Raw genomic sequence first — 21,629 nt, 5'->3', positions numbered from 1 at the left:
TGCATATCTGCCTAGAAACAATGGGAATTTAAAGTACCCTCTGGCCACCTAGTGAATAGAAGACAAATGACCAAATGTGTGTGCTACACTAACGAGTACGCTCCTATTGTTGAACACAAACTGCCAAATTGATTTCACATGAATCTCAAACTAAGGCAAAAAAGAAGGAACAGGCTCTTCAGTTTCACTGCTGGAGACGCTTGAAGACCTTCCAAACTCACAGGAGGGCTCTTTTCTTTTAGCAAGACAGACGACTTCACTAATGAACCCTTTGTAATATGTATCATGGGGAAGATCTTTGAATAAAAGCACTGCTCACTAATACAGATGCAGAACTTTCTGTGTGTGTGGCAATCTGGGTTTTAATATTCATTTATCTAAACTCCATTCTATTTTCCTGCAAAACTGAACTTTGAACAGTTCCATATTTTCACAAAAACACAACTAGTTTTATAAGGTGAGGGCCTAGTATGACGGGCATCTATAAGAGATCCCGACAGGAAAAAAAAAAAAAAAAAAACAAAATCAATGAATAAATAGCATAATGCCACACAAAGATGAGATGATTTGAGGTCAGCTGTAAAACAGGAGTGAATGGTGTAAATACTGTACTAGCTTGCAGGGCTGGTAAGCTAGTACAGTATTACAGCTTGTAGCTCAAAAACTACAGTAGCTCAAAAACTAGCACATTGTATTTGCTTCATAACCAAGTTTGCACCATGACCATGTCAGCATGTGCAAGCTTATGTCTCTGTGCTAGTTGAGGGAACATTTAAAAATCCTTTTTACTATCAAAACTGTAGACAGATGATCTAGAACAATTTCATCTGTGTTTTCTGTATTGGAGACAAATATAAGACATGTTTGGCCCAGCAAAGTCTCGAAGTAGGGAGCCAGAACAGTAACAGTTAAACTTTGGCACCGAAAAATAACACTTGGCACTAAAAATATAATTGGAACTGAAAAATAAAACATTGGCTTTGAAGGATTTGTACTGAAAAAACTTTGGCATCAAAATAAGTATTAATACTGCAAAAATACTTTTCTGCCAAAGTTTTTTTTTTCAGTGACAATCTTCTGATTTTTAGTCAATGTCAGTGTTTTTCAGTGCCATAGTTTAAATTTTTCTGTCAGTGTTTTGGCGTGGAGAGGAGGGTTCTGAGGGGTAGGGCTAAGAACAGCATCATTACTGCATATTAAGTAGCATCTACACAGCCAGGAGAGAAGTCTGGCTCCATACCAGCTAATTCAGGCTGGACTGACTGCCGTTAGCATCCCTAGAGCCACACTTCTAGTGTGGCTACAAACAAAGGCTTAAACAGAAGTACTTTTGGGCACATGTTTGCTTGATTAAAATGTTTCTAAGGCTACACCAGACACCTGTGACAACTACTTCATTGTTTCACCTCTGGCTAACTCTTAATCTGTAAAGGGCACATTTCAAAACCATTAGGACCGTGGAGGATGGTGCATTAAGATTCTTATAAGATGATCTGAGTAATGTAGCCAGTGTCGTTCTTAATCTGTTCACTGTCTGAGTCACCTACTACCACCACCCACTTTTATCTGCTCCCTAATCTGCCCTTATACACCTAGCCACAGGAAGGTCCTTGATGTTATCAAAGGAATTTCACCCTGCTTTTAATCACTGGGAAAATTAAGACCCCCCACCCCCCACTGCTTAGCCTCCCCAGTACTTTGGAAGCAGACAAAATCCAATCACTCATAAGAGAGGTTACTGATTGATGTAATCTTATTGGACATGAGGTGGTGGAGGGGACATGATTGATTGCTTTTGTCTGCTACATGTGTTGCTCTCAGTTGGCGATTCATGTCCACCCTCATCTGGTGTTTAATCTCTGTTTGAAGTCCTCAGATTCCCTATTCCTTCTGGCATCACCCTGGGGCCCATCACCCTGACTGAGGCCAATGGCTTACAAATCTACACTGGCTTTGTTTGATCTCATCTACCGCACCATTTCTGTCCAAGTATCACAAAGAGTTATTGCTAGAAGGACTGCTAACCACCCCCATTTATTCACATGGTCTGTAGAAATATTCACTGATGGATCAAAGTAAAGATGGCACTATTAAATCAGTTGGACAAAACTGAAAATTATGGGCCTACCCGCAAGTTCTATAGTCTTGAGAATGTTATATGGCAAGCTCAGCCCTCCACGTTAAAGCACAGGAAAGCAACAAATCCTAGCCTACTAATGCTTGGTTACTTTATACTAGTTAATTTTACTTTACACAAAGCAAAAAACTGTGTGATGTCTGGGAATTAACCTTATTATTAAAAACAACAAACATTTAGTATACCTAGAACATGAAGTGATATCCCACAGGCAACTTTTACATATATGATAAGATAAACTTTATTAAACTCTAATAAGACCTTATTAGAGGTCATATATGAGGCTGACTGCTTAACTTTCCTGTACCACTGTTTTCATTGTAAAATGTGAACATAGGATGTCGCAGCATTGCAAGTTGTGAAGAGAAAAATTAATAAACTGATGCTGTAATATCTGTTACTCAGCAATATTTAAATGCAGCTTCAAAACTCTGGCCACCTGAAGCTACTGTTATGTCAGACCAAGTAAATGGGTCAGTATGCCAAAAAGCTTCAGTCATAGGACATCATTTGTATTCTGTAAGTTTTATGAAACTGACAAGGCAATAACCAGAGTTGTTAAGGTATGTACTAGGTTTCTACTCTTCTCTAATGAGCTCTTCATTTCTTTACTCAGCTACACCTGTCCCCTCTGCATGTACAAAGAAATGCAACACCACAAGGGTCTTTCTGAGATAGTCAGGAAAGCATGTGCCATTATTCTAATTTGGGAGATTCTTTGCCCTCTCGGTAACGCAGGCCATTTATTCCAATCTCTGAGAGTGGATGGTCAGAATGTTAACACTGTTTTGTTTCATTTTTGTTTAAAGACTTGTACATGTCAACAACAGGTCAATCAGCAGTCAGTTCTTTTCAAGTCTTTTCTTTTCAAGTGTTAATATAATAATTAAATTATGTATTATATACAGTATTTTCTAATGTTATGTTTAGGAAATCATTTCTGCCTGTTTGCTTTTCTGTTGCTGGTATTTAGAAAGGTTTTGTTTGTCAAGCTTTACATTTTGTATAAAAAAACAAAACAGATTACAAGAACAATGACAAACATCAAAATGCCAGAAATAAATTGATGAGACATAAAATCTTTAGAGGTATTGATGCTTCCCCACTGCTTTGTACCCACAGTCACAGGTCCATTTATTGATAGTAGGTTTGTAGATTCAAAACTTCTTTTCTATTCAGCCTTGGTGTTTCAGCCCAAGTGGCTGAAACAAGTCACTGAATTTATCACATGTAGCCAATGCAATTACCCTGGGAATGGCCATGTGACAGAAATCAATATGACACAAAGCAGTCAGCCATTGACTCTCATCCATGACAAAGTGCACCAGTGTCTTTCTATAGAAAGGAGTGGATTATTGGACTTAGCGAGCCCCTTAGTGTTTGATTTACTGTTGGGTCACCACAACATTATAAAAGAGCCTTTGGAGGGGGAAGTAATGAATGCACTGCTAAAGTTGCACCTATGGAGAAGGATAAGGGAGGGTGTCTTTATTAACCCAACTGGACACAACTCATTCACAGTTGTGGTCAAAGGGAAGGGATGGGAAAGGAGTAAGCATGACAGCTCTAACCTGGTGCTTTGTATTTGACTGAAGTTTCACACGTTTTCCAGCAGGAGGCCCCAGTGAACTGGATAAAACACTTTAAAAGACATGATCCAGCAGCAGGTTTGTGCCTTCATCTCTGTGTGAAAAACTCAAACCTTGACTTGGCCAGAAAGTCAGTCTACTCTATCACTACCCTGCTACTGGAACAGCTTGTACTGTAGCAAACGGCAACTCCTTTAAAACAAGTAAATTACAAATAAATAGTTAAGGTACACTAAGTTGACAGGGACTAGAATTCGGTATTGTTAGATACAAATAATGCATTCTATGCTAAAACAGTTGATTCAACTGTATGATCATTTTGAAAGCAGTGGTTTCTACTGCTGTTGAACAGAGGGGTTTCTGTATTTAGCCTAGCATCACGCAAATAAATGGGGAGACAAAATAATAGGAACAAAAACTGTCAATATATTGCAATAGGTCCTAGGTGTACTTAATAAACCACCAGATGAGTGTAAACTTTGTGGTTCATATTTTGTGTGTAATTATTAAAAAATAGAATGAGCAACAACACAGTGCAGTTATAAGAGGATAAGAAAGAAATGCGTTAAGGAGAAGGGAGAGCATGCACCTCAGGAAGTATTTGATCAGACTGTGGTAGAATCAGGGGATAAAGAGACGGGGGAAGAAGATGGGGAGTAATAGATTTTAGCTGCTTGGCCACACTTCCCACACAGCCCCTGTCCCAGCTCTTATGTTTTCTGTTTTAATAAAGGGGAAAAAGGGTGAAGTCAGCAAAAACAAAATGCCGCCATTAAATTATCTCCCTGGATCCTGTGTCAGAGCAGTAATGGGAAACGCACACATCATCGGAAAGGTTACTGCTTTCCAGAACCTCCTTGGTAGCTTTTCTTTCTTTTATCTCTCAACCAGTTGTGTTTCTGCACCTCCTGGCCTCAGTCTCACCCCCTTACCAGAACCCAGCTGTGTCCTAGCTGATCTCTGGTTTGCCCACTGCTTTTGGGTGCCCAAAGATCCTGGGGTCAAGAATGAGCCACTGGGGCAGTTAAAATTCACCAAGGTGAGTTGCCACATGTGAGCGTTTTTTGCCATGTTTGACAGAGGACAATGCTTTAAGCTATGCTACTGTGTAGTAATGTAGTAATGAAGACTTGGATGGTGTGAAGACTTCTAAAGTTTGAAGGTTCTTTCTTCTCCCCTTACTTTAAAGTGGCCAATAAGGTATGTAATGTTATTTACCTGTTTTAAAGCTGTGTTTGCTGCAGGCTGACCTGGACTTCTGTGAAGTGTATATATATATATATATATATATATATATATAGCGACTGGATAGCTCAGTGGAGCGACTGGATAGCTCAGTGGAGCGACTGGATAGCTCAGTGGTTAGCGACTGGATAGCTCAGTGGTTAAGGCCACTGACTTCGGTGCGGGTAGACCAAATGGAGATCAATGGTAGGCAAGGTCCTTAACGCTACTAGCCTACCTCAGTACAAATGAGTGATAGAAATACTGGAGTCATACCGGCTCGGACGTCGCCCGGGTCAACAAGGTCCGCGTCAGGTGCTAGGGGACCAGGGCAACCTGATGAGAAATGGGCTACTGGAACAAGACACTCGTGGACGAGGGCTGATAACAGAGAACTGTTGGAATGCTACTACATGAGTAACCCCAGCGATAGGGGCTACATGAAGAGGATGTGGGACCTATGGAAACTCCGAAACCCACCATCCACACTAGGGCCAAAGCATCTAGTAGCTCAGTGTTCCAACATCCGCAAACGGCAGCTGCTATCACAACTAGAGATTGAAGAAATACAACACAAATGCTACGGCAAGGGGGAGCCAGGACGCCAGGTCAGGGGGGAAACAACACCACCCCCACCTGAGATTGGTTACCAAGCCCCAATGACAAGCCCCGACACGCTCAACACAAGAGCAGCTGACCTGAGAGTGAAGATCATAGGCAAGATGGACACCTGGAACCTCCGCAGCCGGTTACCAAGACTAAGTGAAGTACTCTCTGAAAGTCTACTAGAAGATGTGAATGCAGCATTACGAACAATCCCCACTGTGACCATCACCGAGACCAACAAGCTGATATACACCACGGCAACAGTGATCCTTGAGATGCTTGGCCACAGAATACATTCCACCACCAAGGAGCAGTACCCTGCCTGGAGAAGGAGGTTAGAGGCAAAAATAAGGGCAACACGGAGAGAAGTCAGCCAACTATCAGAACTGCAGAGAAGGGGGATGAAGTTGGGTAAGAAATACAGCAGGCTGTCCATACCAGAGGCCCTGGAGACTGCCAAACAACGACTCACAGCCCTGGCCACACGCCTGAAGAGGTACACCAGAGAAATAGAAGCACGGAGAATAAACAGGATGTTCTCCACCGAACCATCCAAGGTGTACTCTCAGTGGGAGGGCAGTAACACGAGGGCAGACCCACCAAGGCTGGGGACTGAACAATACTGGAAAGACATATGGGAGAGGGAGGCATCACATAACACCAGTGCCCAGTGGCTGGCAGACCTGAGAGCAGACCACAGCAACCTCCCTGAACAAGAACCAGTAACCATCGCAACGGCAGATATCCGAGAAAGGGTCTCCAACATGAAGAACTGGACAGCACCCGGGCCTGACATGATCCACACCTACTGGCTAAAGAAGCTAACTGCCCTCCATGAACGCCTGGCAGCTCAAATGAACCAGCTGCTAATGGATGGGACTCACACAGAGTGGCTAACTGAAGGCAGGACAGTCCTGATCCTGAAGGACCCCCAAAAGGGAGCAGTCCCATCCAACTACCGTCCGATAACCTGCCTCTGCACAACCTGGAAGCTCCTGTCGGGCATCATAGCGGCTAAGATGAGTAGGCACATGGCTCAATACATGAGCGGGGCCCAGAAAGGAATAGGTAAGGACACCAGGGGAGCAAACCACCAACTACTGGTGGATAAAGCGGTCGCTCGAGACTGTAAGACCAGGCAGACCAACCTGTGCACCGCCTGGATTGACTACAAGAAAGCCTACGACTCAATGCCTCACACATGGATCCTGGAATGCCTGGAGCTGTACAACATCAATAGGACCCTAAAAACCTTCATAAGGAACTCAATGGGACTGTGGAAAACAACCCTAGTAGCCAACCTCAAGCCAATAGCACAAGTCTCCATCAAGTGCGGCATCTACCAAGGAGATGCTCTGTCCCCGCTGCTGTTCTGCATAGGCCTGAACCCCCTCAGCCAGATCATTACTAAGACTGGCTTCGGATACCGACTGCGAAATGGGGCAACCATCAGCCACCTCCTGTACATGGATGACATCAAGCTGTATGCCAGGACTGAACGAGACATCGACTCACTGATCCATACCACCAGGATATACAGCAACGACATTGGAATGTCATTCGGACTGGACAAGTGTGGTCGAATGATAACAAAGAGAGGGAGAGTTGTCAGGACTGAAGGAGTTGAACTCCCAGAAGGCAGCATAGTGGATGTTGAGGGCAGCTACAAGTGCCTTGGAATCCCACAGGAAAATGGGAACCAGGAAGAAGCCGCAAGGAAAGCAGCCACAGCCAAATACCCACAGAGGGTAAGGCAAGTCCTAAGAAGTCAGCTAAATGGGAAGAACAAGGTCCAAGCCATCAACACCTACGCCCTGCCGGTCATCAGATACCCCGCTGGCATAATAAGCTGGCCAAAAGAGGACATAGAAGCCACTGATGTCAAGACAAGGAAGCTCCTCACAATGCATGGAGGACTTCACCCCAAATCCAGCATCCTGAGACTGTACGCTAAGAGGAAGGAAGGAGGCCGGGGACTGGCGAGCGTCAGAGCCACCATCCAAGATGAAACGGCCAAGATCCATGAGTACATCAGGAAGATGGCCCCAAGCGATGGAATACTTAGTGAATATCTCAGGCAACAGAAGCCCGATGCAGAGGACGAAGAGCAAGAACCATCATGGCAGGACAAACCCCTGCACGGCATGTACCACCGACAGATACAAGAAGTGGCTGATATCGAAAAGTCCTACCGGTGGCTGGAAAAAGCTGGACTGAAAGACAGCACAGAGGCACTGATCGTAGCGGCACAAGAACAGGCCCTGAGCACAAGATCGATAGAGGCCGGGATCTACCACACCAGGCAGGACCCCAGGTGCAGGCTGTGCAAAGATGCCCCTGAGACAATCCAGCACATAACAGCAGGTTGTAAGATGCTAGCAGGCAGAGCGTACATGGAACGCCATAACCAAGTGGCCGGCAGGGTGTACAGGAACATCTGTGCCAAGTATGGGCTGGAGGTCCCAAGGTCAAAATGGGACACGCCTCCAAAGGTGAGGGAGAATGACCGAGCTAAGATCCTGTGGGACTTCCAGATACAGACCGACAAACAGGTGATGGCTAACCAACCGGACATAGTAGTGGTGGACAAACAACAGAAGAAAGCCGTAGTGGTAGATGTAGCAATCCCAAGTGACAGCAACATCAGAAAGAAGGAACATGAGAAGCTGGAGAAATACCAAGGGCTTAAAGAAGAGCTAGAAAAGATGTGGAAGGTGAAGGCAACAGTGGTCCCCGTGGTAATCGGCACCCTCGGGGCTGTGACCCCCAAACTGGGAGAGTGGCTCCAACAGATCCCAGGAACAACATCAGAGATCTCAGTCCAGAAGAGCGCAGTGCTAGGAACAGCTAAGATACTGCGAAGAACCCTCAAACTCCCAGGCCTCTGGTAGAGGACCCGAGATTGAGGAAGACACACCAGCCATAGGGGTGAGACGGGAATTTTTTTTTTTTTTTTTATATATATATGTCCTCTTTTAGCCAGCTTATTATGCCAGTGGGGTATCTGATGACTGGCAGGGCGTAGGTGTTGATGGCTTGGACCTTGTTCTTCCCATTTAGCTGACTTCTTAGGACTTGCCTTACTCTCTGTAGATATCTGGCTGTGGCGGCTTTCCTTGCGGCTTCTTCTTGGTTCCCATTTGCCTGTGGGATTCCAAGGTACTTGTAGCTTCCCTCAACATCCGCTATGTTGCCTTCTGGAAGTTTAACTCCTCCAGTCCCGACAACCTTCCCTCTCTTTGTTATCATTCAACCACACTTGTCCAGTCCGAATGACATTCCAATGTCGTTGCTGTATATCCTGGTGGTATGGATCAGTGAGTCAATGTCTCGCTTATTCCTGGCGTACAGCTTGATGACATCCATGTACAGGAGGTGGCTGATGGTTGCTCTATTTCGTAGTCGATATCCAAAGCCAGTCTTAGTGATGATCTGGCTGAGGGGGTTCAGGCCTATGTAGAACAGCAGCGGGGACAGAGCATCTCCTTGGTAGATGACGCACTTGATGGAGACTTGTGCAATTGGCTTGAAGTTGGCCACTAGGGTTGTTTTCCACAGTCCCATTGAGTTCCTTATGAAGGTTCTTAGAGTCCTATTGATGTTGTATAGCTCCAGGCATTCCAGAATCCATGTGTGAGGCATTGAGTCGTAGGCTTTATTGTAGTCAAACCAGGCGGTGCACAGGTTGGTCTGTCTGGTCTTACAGTCTCGAGTGACTGCTTTACTTACCAGTAGTTGATGTTTTGCTCCCCTGGTGTCCTGACCCATTGCTTGCTGGGCCTCATGTATTGAGCTATGTGCTTACTCATCTTAGCCGCTATGATGCCTGACAGGAGCTTCCATCCTGTGCAGAGGCAGGTTATTGGGCAGTAGTTGGATGGGACTGTTCCCTTTTGGGGGTCCTTCAGGATCAGGACTGTCCTGCCTTCAGTTAGTCACTCTGGGTGAGTCCCATCCATTAGCAGCTGGTTCATTTGAGCTGCCAGGAGCTCATGGAGTGCAGTTAGCTTCTTTAAGCCAGTAGGTGTGGATCATGTTAGGCCCTGGTTCTTCATGTCTGAGACCCTTTCTCAGATATCTGCCATTGTGATGGTTACTGGTTCCTGTGGTCTGCTCTCAGGTCCACCAGCCACTGGGCATTGGTGTTATATGATGCCTCCCTCTCCCATATGTTTTTCCAGTATTGTTCAGTCTCTAGCCTTGGTGGGTCTGTTCTCATGTTACTACCCTGCCACTGAGAGTACACTTTTCGTTATTCTCCTTGCTTCTATTTCTCTGGTGTACCTCTTCAGGCATGTGGCTAGGGCTGTGAGTCGTTGTTTGGCAGTCCCCAGGGTCTCTGGTATGGACAGCTTGCTGTACTTCTTACCCAACTTCATCCCAGTTCTCTGCAGTTCTGATAGTTGTCTAACTTCGCTCCATGTTGCCCTTATTTTTGCCTCTAACCTCCTTCTCCATGCAGGATACTGCTCCTTGGTGGTGGTGTGTATTTTGTGGCCAAGCATCCTCAGGTGGGGATGGGATTGTTTCCTCAGTCTCACCTTGCATCCTGGCTCCCCCTTGCCGTGGCATTTGTGTTGTATCTCTTCGATCTCCAGTTGTGATAGCAGTTGCTGTTTGCGGATATTGGAACACTGAGCTACTAGTTGTTTTGGCCCTCGTATAGATGGTGCGTTTCGAAGTTTCCATAGGTCCCACATCCTTTTCATGTAACCCCGATCATGGAGAACTGAAAAATCTACATTAAATCTCAACTCACTCAAAATTCTGATGAACGCCATAAAATGTTAGCCTGGCCAGCCAGACCCACTCCTTTCTTAGTAAAAGAATGTGGATCTGAACCCCTGCCATAGAGAGCCTTTATCTCCAGCTTCAAATGAGCCAGGCCAATCACAGCCAATGCATTGGGGCGGGCTTTACGCATGACTTGTTTATACATTATTCAATGCGAGTCCCAAGTCCACAAATCTTTCTACAACGGACTTTTGCTGTTGACTCCATTCAGAAATATGCACAGAACTGGTAATAACACTGTGTATTCTCATGTTTTTACAACAGAAACCACAACAGTCATTCACTAGCCTCTCTACTGCATGCCATTCACTGCGGTTACTGTCGCTTTGCTCAGGTCATATCATTTGTTTCTCTGATTGGTTTATTCTGCGTCCACTGGTCCATCCCCTGGAATTGGACCTCAACCAAAAAAATTCGGCTCGATGAATTCTTTGTATAGAATAGGAAAAGAATGAGTCTGGCTGGACAGGCTAATAAAATGTACCTACAATTTCCAGAAAATTACCAGTTAGTGGAGCTGGTGAGAACAGATAAGTGAAAATTCCCAAATCAATATCAGGAAGATTATAAGCTTGGTGCAAAAATCTACTACTAAATCTAATTTTAAAGGTCTTTTAATTCTTGAATCAATTCCATCAAATCAAATTTAATTCGACTGTGAATTTTGAGGCTTCTGTTAACCTTGGCAAAAGATATTAGTAATCAATAGCAACAGTACATTCATCACCAATTAGGAAACATAAAAAAAAAAAATCAGTGCAGATCGAACCTTGTCAGTGACTGAGGTAAGAGAATCCAGCAGATGTAGTGTGAGAATCCCTCAGCCCCCTTTCATAAATCACTGATGACAGAGGGCATTACATGCACAAATGGACCACCGCTGCCACACCTTTACAACAATTAATTAGCTGACTGACACTCATTTATCACTGCAGCAATACGGTGAAAAAGTCAAGAGTTTATTAAAGCGCCACTTAATTTTCAAGAGCTATAGGCCAGAGCCTGAGACACTTCACACACACAACAGCAGCAACACTCACATCCTCACATCATACAGTATCATAGTAACACAGCACACAATTAGTAAGAAATATTTCCTTAAAAGCATGTCTGTAAACAAATGTTTAACTTAAAATGAAAAGAAATATGGCAGACGCTTGAAGACTACATCACAAATCAGAGTTCAACTCTGCTCACAACACAAGCTTATGTATAATGTATATACTCAAGTATGTAGGCACAAAAAGAAAACATATTTTTGGCCTCTTCAATAAATAATGTACACATCATCACACTACATAGCTACCTGGCATTCCATATTCTACAAGACCACGTTGTTTATTTGCAGTTAGAAATTTTTGTACAGGTCTGCGTACATAGATACAGCCATGCAGTGTAGAACTGACACAGAGTCTATGAGAATGACTATGAGTGATGTGAAAGAACTGGTCAGTTAGTAAGTCATTCTGCACCACGATCTCATCTCTAAAGACAGACCCATTGTGGACACACCCCCGAGAGGCAAAATCAGGAAACTGCACGGGTTGGGACTGTTCCCAAAAGCATGCACATAGGGCACTAGATAGGCAACAGAGTGACATATGAGGGCAGAATGTGACACTTTTTCAGTTGTGAGCTCTGACAGAGCAGCAAGCAGCTGTTGTTTTGACAGCACTGACTATGGGCCACCAGGGACATGGAGACAAACCTAGTTCTTTCTAAGGACATGTCAGTTTTAAACTGTCACTTCCAAGATATGGAGACAAAGGAAGACTTCTAAATACCTAAGACGCAAAAGACGTTTGGACTAATATTTAAGTGTTATAACCACTAACTACACTAGTATTTTTCTACTACAGATGCTCTATGGAAGCCATACTTTCCTGCTACACTTGCTATACAAGAGTTGGCTTTTCTTCACACAACACTGGCTTTATTAGTACTGTTAGTCCTCCACTTACTTAGAAAACACAACACAACACTCACATCAGAGAAAGACTAGGATCAATTATATCTGCACTTAATCAAATTCACACTGAAATTCCTCAGAATTGAGAGACAGATGCCTAATTGGTACTAATAACAGGTTGTACGGGAAGCAGAACACCTGGCCTGAAACAAATGTTGATCTAAAATATGTATTATATTATGTAACTGATGTATAGTGAATGTTGGATTTAGGTGAGCTCCTTAGAGCATGGTTGCCCAACACATGTTCCTCGAAGGCCACTGTCCTGCTTGTGTTCTAATTATCCATGCTCTGCCCACTACTGATTACCTTGATCACATGTATTTAGTCAATGAGAAGAAGGAAGATACCAATTCACTTTGTCTTCCCGCCACTCCATATACTCATCTAAAATGGCATCTTCCAGGTTCTGACTGGCTAGACACACGTGTGGGTATGGCATGGATAGTAAAGTAAAAGAAGCAGAAGCAGAGTTGGACACCCCTGTCCTAGCAGCACAAAAAAGATTGATTCCATTGTTTAAAGGCAGAAGATGAAATCAAGTGTCAGAGAGAGTGCAATAGTTTTAGGAATTTTATAGCTAAACTTTTTGCTGCATTTCCACAAAGCAAGCAACATAGCCATGATTCCATTCTATAGTTGAAAGACCATTAGTTTATACTAAGATTGATCACTGGGGGGGGGGCAGTCGTGGCCTAATGGACAGAGAGTCGAGACTAATCACATGACTTGATGGGACCTCTAAAGAGTATAGGACTTCACTGGGCTACTCAAGTAGTACAAGTAATCTGTTAACTCACTAAAATGTTTAAACATTTGGATAACTTTTTTAATGTTCTGTAAATTGAGACATTTGCATAGATGCAACTGGTACAACAGTTAAAAAAAAAAAAAAAAACTCGACCAAGGTACATGCAGTTAAGACTCCAGTTAAGACTCAACATTAACTTAACATTAATTGGCTCAAAGCAAATGTTGGGGTTTGGATTCCATATTTTATATTCAGACAGTGCCAGTCAATTTTCTTTGGACAGTTGTTGGTCCAGTTTGGATCAGAAGTGGTTGTGGGGTGCTGTGACGGTCTCATTCTTCAGCCTGACCCGAGCGCCTCTCTTCAAAAGCCTCAATTTGCCTCTCTGTCTCTAAGCCAATGGTCATCTGTCCCGAGTTTTTATGGGAGGTGAGGTGGCTGCCCCGGCTCTCACAACCTGTGCAATGCAAAGATAGAAAGAGTCAGGGCAGGACACCTCACACCCCGTCCAGCAACCCTCACAACTTAAACACTGCCTCAAGAGCACTACAAGAAAGTACTCACACTTTGGTATTCCAGTGTTTTCATTTACTTCCAAGATACTAGTCTTGCTATGAACATAATTCATTTTGACGTTGTCACTGTATAGAGATGGAGATCTGATTTTACCTTGGCTCCCTGCCTAGACATACAGGTATGTAGAGTTTAAAAAACACACACACATACACACACACCCAAATGAAAAGTAGGTAAAGTAAGTCAAATGTACTTCAAACCAGGATTACTAGGATTAGAAAATAGCTGGGTCTATAGTATCTATAGGTCTAGCATCCATGAACACAAAAAAACAAAAAGCCAAATAACAACAAAGCCTTGGTAAAACTATTGGGCAGTGGTGGGTGATGAGATAACCTACCTTATATCTTAAATTAGGCTTACTGTACAACAGCAGAATCATGTCATATTGAAAACTGTATAACAAGAATACCATCACAAAATACATCCAAGTCCTTATTCTGGTGTTTTTTTTCTTTTTGTATAATTATTATACAAGCAAAACAATGTATAAGTCATTGGAATGCACTTCTGCACATATTTTGCATTAAATGCCCCCCAGGAAATGTAGGGATTTAGGGATTGAACTAATAATTTTCTTTTTTTTCAAAATATTTGATAATTGATAATATCACTAATAAATTAGTGGAATGTGAAATATCTATACCGGGAGTGTTGGCGACAGCTTAAAAGCAATTCAAAACACAGCAGACTAGAAGCAGTTGAAATTATCTAGTGAGAGAATGATTGACAGTAATAATTTTTATTAATGAACGAATTCATAAAAACAACAGGTAAAGATGGATGAAGTGTTAAAGCTTCCTCAATTAAAACCAGGGCAATTTAGAAAAGTGAGAGGCATACTGAAATGACAGAATACACTAAAAACAAGAAATATTAGAGTATTTATTTTTGTCTTTAAATATACTGGTTCTCACTGTCACTGCCAATATTTTAGTAGGGAAAAAGACATGGAAAGAGTACCATAATCAAAATAACAATAGAAAAAGTCAAACTGCTTCAAGTAAAAATGAGCTAGTGACGGTTTTGGGAACTCTTTGAAATTCATGGAGCGAAATTTGTTCAGTCATGGGTTTGATGATAAAGAAAAGTTTTATGTAGAAGATTCAACATATGACAATGTCCTGAAAAGGTGCAATTCTAATGTCAAAGAACAAATGTGTTTATTACATGCAATACACCTGAAATCCCAGGAAAGATTCAGAATAAACTGTGCTATTCATTACGTCTTAATGAACTGTGTAAATATATGTGGCAGGTCAATATAGGGGGCCTATGCAGAAGATACACATGGCCCCCACATTCTGCAGAACCCAGGCGGCCACAGACTAATGAAGACTGAACTTTAATCATCAGGAGGATATGGCTGCCTCATGAGAGAGAGAGAGACAGACAGACGCAACACACACACACACATACACACAGTCCTACTCGGAGCCACACGCGTTCCCTCACCTCACTAGGTTTTCGTTGTCACCTGGTCCTTTGCAGGTTGTACACTCAGTCCTTGTGTCATCTGCCTTGGGTTTTTTCTGCATTGCAGACTGTCGCTGTCGGCGTTCCCGTGGCAGTGGTTCCTATGGAAACATGGCTGATTAGACACAAGAGCTGTATATGCAGCTGTTGGTGGTTAGGATGCAAAAAGAAATGAAATGTTAAAACAATGAAATATGGGAATTACCCCAATACAGGATTAAACTGATTAATTCTTAAAGCAATGTCACATAACGTAGACAATTTTGTCTTTTTTTTTCTTTTTGATGGATTTACTTTGCTTATATTCAATTTATGTAAAACACAAAACACTCCTTTGCTGCATTCAGCGCAAGGTTAAGGCTCAGGGAAGACACCAAACTGTAAGTGCAGGAACGCATAACACGCATACTGAAGAGGAACATACATAGTCACAAGACACAGTCAATTTTATAATTTTCTCCTCATGTACTGTTTCACAGCTTTTTGTGTCTGGCATATGGGCTAAGAAAAACTATTTAAATACACAGATTTCATTAGCATAACCCTCTGGGATCTAAGGGTGTTTTGGGGCCCTGGACAAGTTTTCACATGCCCTGACATTTGTGCTTTTTCAGTTGCTTTTAAACATATTAATGGCTAAAGTCTGATAACACTGTAATCAGCACAAACTGACTTATAACTAATATGTGAGCAGCATGTTTATACATGATTGTGTTTTTGAGAAAACAGTGTTTATGCCTGGTTAGTGAAAGACTACAATTTTTTACTCACTGAAATAAGACCATAAAACACAGAACATTGGTTCACAAGACTTTGGAGACCTGCATGTAGGCTAAAGTGTTTACTTCACAGTGTTGTGAAAGTCCTCTTGTTCACTTATTTACAGAAAACAATACACCAATTTCAATTTTCTAAGACACTTTTTGTTTAGAAAAAGACATATGCAGGAAGGTGTGTCTGATCATGAATAATCATGTGATTTACCAGAGAAGACAAAGACCCACACAAAGACCCGCATAATGAGCCTTTCAGTCAGGAATGTGGCTGAGAGGGAATCAGTGCAATACAATACAATACAATGCAGATGCAAATGTTCGTCATCTGAGTCATGTTTTTCCTCTGAAGACAAAGTAAACTTACTTTACAAAGTAAACTGTCTGGAACATACGAAGTGCTTCTTCACGCGTGTAGCGTGCCATCATTCAAACGCTCAGAAAAAGTGAGTAAATTCTATGATGAAGTTTGACGTTTTATGTCACTTCTCGGGGGTGTGCACATAATTATCTTGTTCACCTCCAATTATTTACACGTGAACAGTGTGCTCAGTGCGAGGTGGGATCACATTAGCTGTAATGAGGTGAGACAGTAGAAAACATACCGCTCCTTATGTTCATACAGATTAAATAAAAAGTGATGATTTGTTTTCGACTTGAATTGTTTCATTTAACCCTCTGTGGTCTGAGGGGGTCTTGGGGGCCTGGACAAATTTTGACATTTGTGTTTTTTTCAGTGTCTTTTAAACACATTAATGTCTAAAGTCTAATAACACTGTAATCAGCACAAAATTGGCTACAATAATATGTGAGCAGCAGTTTATACATGATTATGTTTTTGAGAAAAAAGTGTTTATGCATGGTTAGTGAAAAACTAAAATTTTTTACTCACTGAAATAAGACCATAAAACACAAACAGAACATTGGTTCACAAGACTTTGGAGACCTGCATGATGTAGGCTGAAGTGTTTACTTCAGAGTGCTGTGAATGTCATCTTGTTCACACATTCACAGTAAACAATACACTGATTTAAATTTTCTAAGACACATTTTGTCCAGAAAGGCCATATGCAAGAGGGTGTGTCTGAGGATGAATAGTCATGTGATTTACCTGAGAACACAAAAGACGCACTGAATGACCAGACAAAGACACGCATAATGAGCCTTTCAGTCAATGTAGATGGGACGGATTAGTGCAGCACAATACAAAACAATGAGGAGCCAAACGATCCTCATTTGAGTTAAAATCAGTGTTTTTACTCTGAGGACAAGCTAAACTATTTGTCTCTGTGTGGAATACAAGAAGCGCTTCTTCACGTCCGTGACGCGCCATCATCCAAACGCGCAGAAAAAGTGAGTAAATTCTATGATGAAGTTTGACGTTTTATGTCATTTCTCGGGGGCGTGCACATATTTACCTGGTTCACCTGAGATTATTTACATGTGAACAGTGGACAGTGTACAAGGCGGGACCGCATTACCTGTAATGAGGTGAGACAGGAAAAGACTTGAATTGTTTCACTTAAAAGAAAACATTTCAAGCTTTCTAGCCATATAATTCTTATTTTTATGAGCCAAGTATTCGCTGAGATACTGGTTGTTTTATTTAAGCGTCTGTGAAGAGAAATGGCAGAGACAGAAAAGGCCGAGAGCGCACCCTGACGGCTTTCTTTATTTAAAAAAAGCACAACGTTTTGTTGTTATTATGAGTGTATACAAATAAAACTAAACCCTTTACAGATTTGAATGATATATTTCTCTTATCTGTACGATCAAAGCTGACGATTTAAGTTCGTTTCGGCTTTACCAGAAGATGCCACAAAATGCACCAACATGTTTTGTGGCATCTTGAGCGCACTGTCACCAGCTTTGTGGAAGCTCAGGCAGCGGCCCTAGCACTCCCAACAGTAACACGGGGAGATTTCACTGCCCTTCGCCGAGCCATACTGGACAGGATGCGGTTCTCGTCAGAGGAGCATCCCCGCTGGTTCCGCCAGGACGCACTGGGACCAACAGACCAACCGTTTGTGTATGCCCAGTGCCTGAGAGATGCCAGGACTCGGTGGCAGAATCCAGGGGAGAGCAAGGGGCCTAGGACATTCTGGAGAAAGTGGTCCTCGAGCAGTTCATTACTGGACTGCCGATCGAGATGTCGGACTGGGTCCAATGCCATCAGCCGAAATCCCGGGGGTGGCCATCACATTGGCCGAGGACTGCCTGGATGTCCAGCCCCCAAGGAAACCAGAAATGGGACGACCCAGCACTGGCGGCCGGCCAGTACCCCGAAGCTGCAGCTAGCCCAACCGACCTCACAGCTAACCCTCTTCTCTCTCCCCAGCTGAGTCATCCGGCAACAGCTGTTCCCCCCCGCAGACAGCTCCTCAAATGGCGATCTGGCCACCTATGGTAGGATTGCCCACTAATGGAGGTGGGACAGGAGGTCTGGGTGGTCGGCACGGCAGCCTCCTCCTCCGGTCCAGTAGGGCCACACAGCATATCGGTAAGGATACAAGGGGGTACATACCAGGCTATGGTGGATTCGGGCTGCTCTCAGACCTTAATGCACCAGAAGCTGGTTCGACCCAGGGCAATGGTGGAGGCACAATGGGTGAAAATAAGATGTGTACATGGGGACATTCGCAAATATCCGGTGGTACCAGTGGAAATTAGATACAGGGGGAAAAAAAACATAGGTATTCCGGGGAGTGCGAAGGGGAAGAAGAGCGGGTGGGGCTTCCACCAGAGGTTCCCCTGGTTTGGGTGATACATCCCCTAGAGGACTTCCCTCTCGAGCAATCCTGGGACAACAGTCTACACTCAGCCTTTGATCAAGTGATAAAAACTGATGGTCACATGGTGCGCCCTGAAGCAACTCTCACATACCCACAGTTTTCTATTATTAGGGATAGGCTGTATAGAGCTGTAAATGAGTCGTGATGGTAGGAGGAAGCGTGAGGCAGACGTGGTGGGATCTGACAGAGAGAGAGAGAGAGAGAGAGAGAGAGAGACGACACAGCAGCCGAACTCACGAGCCTGCTGGAAAGCAAGGCACATAACATTAAAGCATGTTAAATCCCTAGGAGTTGTCGGTGTGGTTGTGTCGCATTGTTGGGTGAACCTGCATAGTATCAGCGACGTGCTACAACTCATAATAGCAACCAAACGCTGTGCTTTTGTAAAATAAAGAAAGCAGACAGGGTGCGCGCTCTATCGTCTCCGTCTCTGTCACCTCTCTTCACAGTCACCTAAATAAAACAACCTAAATCTCAGCGAATACTTGCCTCAAAAACATGAGAAATATATCCCTAGAAAGCTTGAAATGTCTTCTTTTAAATGAAATAATTCAAGTTGAAAGCAATCTCTTTTTATGTAATCCATACGAAAGTAAGGAGCGGCACAGTTTCTCCTGTCGCACCTCATTATAGCTAATGTGATCCCGCCTTGCACTGAGGGCACTGTTCATATGGAAATAATAAGAGGTGAGCCAGATAATTATGTGCATGCCCCCGAGAAATGACATAAAACGTCAAGCTTCATCATAGTAAGAATTTACTCACTTTTTCTGCGCATGGCTGATGGCACGCAACACGTGTGAAGAAGCGCTTCGCTTGGTTCCAGACAACGACGAAGAGTTTACTTTGTCCTCGTGACAAATAACGTGACTCAGAAGACGAACGTTTGCATCTGCATTGCATTGTAATAATTCCCTGACTGAAAGGCTCGTTATGCGGGTCATTACGTGGGTCTTTGTCTTCTCAGGTAAATCCCATGATTATTCTAGGGAAATCTAGGTCGGACAGCATTTTACAAGAATGTCTGGAAGAATGTCTGGAAAAGTGTGTTGAAGGCCGAACTGTAGTCAATAAAAAGCATTTCAACACACAGCATCTCACAGAAGTGAGTACACCCCTCACATTTTTGTAAATAGTTTACCATTTTCATGTGAAAACACTGAAGAAATGACACTTTACTACAATGTAAAGTAGTACAGCTTGAATAACAGTGTAAATTTGCTTTCCCCTCAAAATAGCTCAACACACAGCCATTAATGTCTAAACCGCTGGCAACAAAAGTGAGTACACCCCTAAGTGAAAATGTCTAAATTGGGCCCAATTAGCCATTTTCCCTCCCCGGTGTCATGTGACTAGTTAGTGTTACAAGGTCTCAGGTGTGTTAAATTTGGTGTTATTGGTCTCAGTCTCTCATTCTGGTCACTGGAAGTTCAACATGGCACCTCATGGCATAGACCTCTCAGAGGAACTGAAAAAAAGAATTGTTGCTCTACATAAAGATGGCCTATAAGAAGATTGCCAAGACCCAGAAACTGAGCTGCAGCACGATGACCAAGACCATACAGCGGTTTAACAGGACAGGATCCACTCAGAACAGGTCTCACCATGGTCGACCAAAGAAGTTGAGTGCACGTGCTCAGCGTCATATGCAAAGTTTGACTTTAGACGTGTGAGTGCTGCCAGCATTGCTGCAGAGGTTCAAGGGGTGGGGGGTCAGCCTGTCAGTGCTCAGACCATACGCCGCACACTGCATCAAATCGGTCTGCATGGCTGTCGTCCCAGAAGGAAGACTCTTCTAAAGATGATGCACAAGAAAGCCCGCAAACTGTTTGCTGAAGACAAGCAGACTAAGGACATCGATTACTGGAACCGTGTCCTGTGGTCTGATGAGACCAAGATAAACTTATTTGGTTCAGATGGTGTCAAGCGTGTCTGGCAGCAACCAGGTGAGGAGTACAAAGAAAAGTGTGTCTTGGCTACAGTCAAGCATGGTGGTGGGAGTGTCATGGTCTGGGGCTGCATGAGTGCTGCCAGCACTGGGAAGCTACAGTTCATTGAGGGAACCATGAATGCCAACATGTACTGTGACATACTGAAGCAGAGCATGATCCCCTCCCTTCAGAGACTGGGCCACAGGGCAGTATTCCAGCATGATAACGACCCCAAACACACCTACAAGATGACCACTGCCTTGCTAAAGAAGCTGAGGATAAAGGTGATGGACTGGCCAAGCATGTCTCCAGACCTAAACCCTATTGAGCATCTGTGGGGCATCCTCAAACGGAAGTTGGAGGAGTGCAAGGTCTCTAACATCCAACAGCTCTGTGATGTCATCATGGAGGAGTGGAAGAGGATTCCAGTGGCAACCTGTGAAGCGCTGGTGAACTCCCTAAGAGGGTTATGGCAGTGCTGGAAAATAAGGGTGGTCACACAAAATACTGTCACTTTGGACCCAATTTGGACATTTTCACTTAGGGGTGTACTCACTTTTGTTGCCAGCGGTTTAGACATTAATGGCTGTGTGTTGAGTTATTTTGAGGGGACAGCAAATTTATAGTTATACAAGCTGTACACTCACTACTTTACATTGTAGCAAAGTGTCATTTCTTCAGTGTTGTCACATGAAAAGATATGATAAATTATTTAAAAAAATGTGAAGGGTGTACTCACTTCTGTGAGATACTGTAGTTCCCAGGTTTCTCAAAGTGGCTCAGGGCAGTGTGGAGAGCAGTGGCAAGGGCATCCTCCGTTGACCTGTTGGCTCTATAGGCAAAATGGTTTTGGTCAAACTCTGTAACAGTTCCCATTACAATCCCCAGGCTCTCCTGGCTGTTAAAACACTACTCGAACACACTGCTAGCGTTCAGTTTGTTTATTTCATTCTTTGAATCCGTCTGCTCTGCAGCAGACCTTGTTTGGCCTCTCGCCGTAGTGTCTCTGCT

At 43.4% G+C, this 21,629-nt stretch overlaps 1 protein-coding gene across 3 annotated transcripts in view; it reads right to left on the bottom strand.

The window, feature by feature from the left end:
• phf14 (PHD finger protein 14) overlaps positions 1-21,629 on the bottom strand; it is a 94,432-nt gene that overhangs the window by 23,226 nt on the left and 49,577 nt on the right. For 2 of the 3 annotated variants that reach the window (XM_026299796.1, XM_026299797.1), the window contains exon 16: positions 15,102-15,223. In XM_026299796.1, the coding sequence (XP_026155581.1) occupies positions 15,102-15,223 (122 nt within the window). Of the gene's footprint in view, positions 1-11,288; positions 13,528-15,101; positions 15,224-21,629 lie in introns of those variants that run through there. The other variant, XM_026299798.1, reaches the window with a different exon arrangement.

The sequence above is a fragment of the Mastacembelus armatus genome, chromosome 11 (genome assembly GCF_900324485.2).
Source record: "Mastacembelus armatus chromosome 11, fMasArm1.2, whole genome shotgun sequence".
Classification (NCBI taxonomy): Eukaryota; Metazoa; Chordata; class Actinopteri; order Synbranchiformes; family Mastacembelidae; genus Mastacembelus; species Mastacembelus armatus.
Note: the sequence above shows the minus strand (reverse complement) of the source record. Positions and strands in the feature narration are given on the sequence as shown.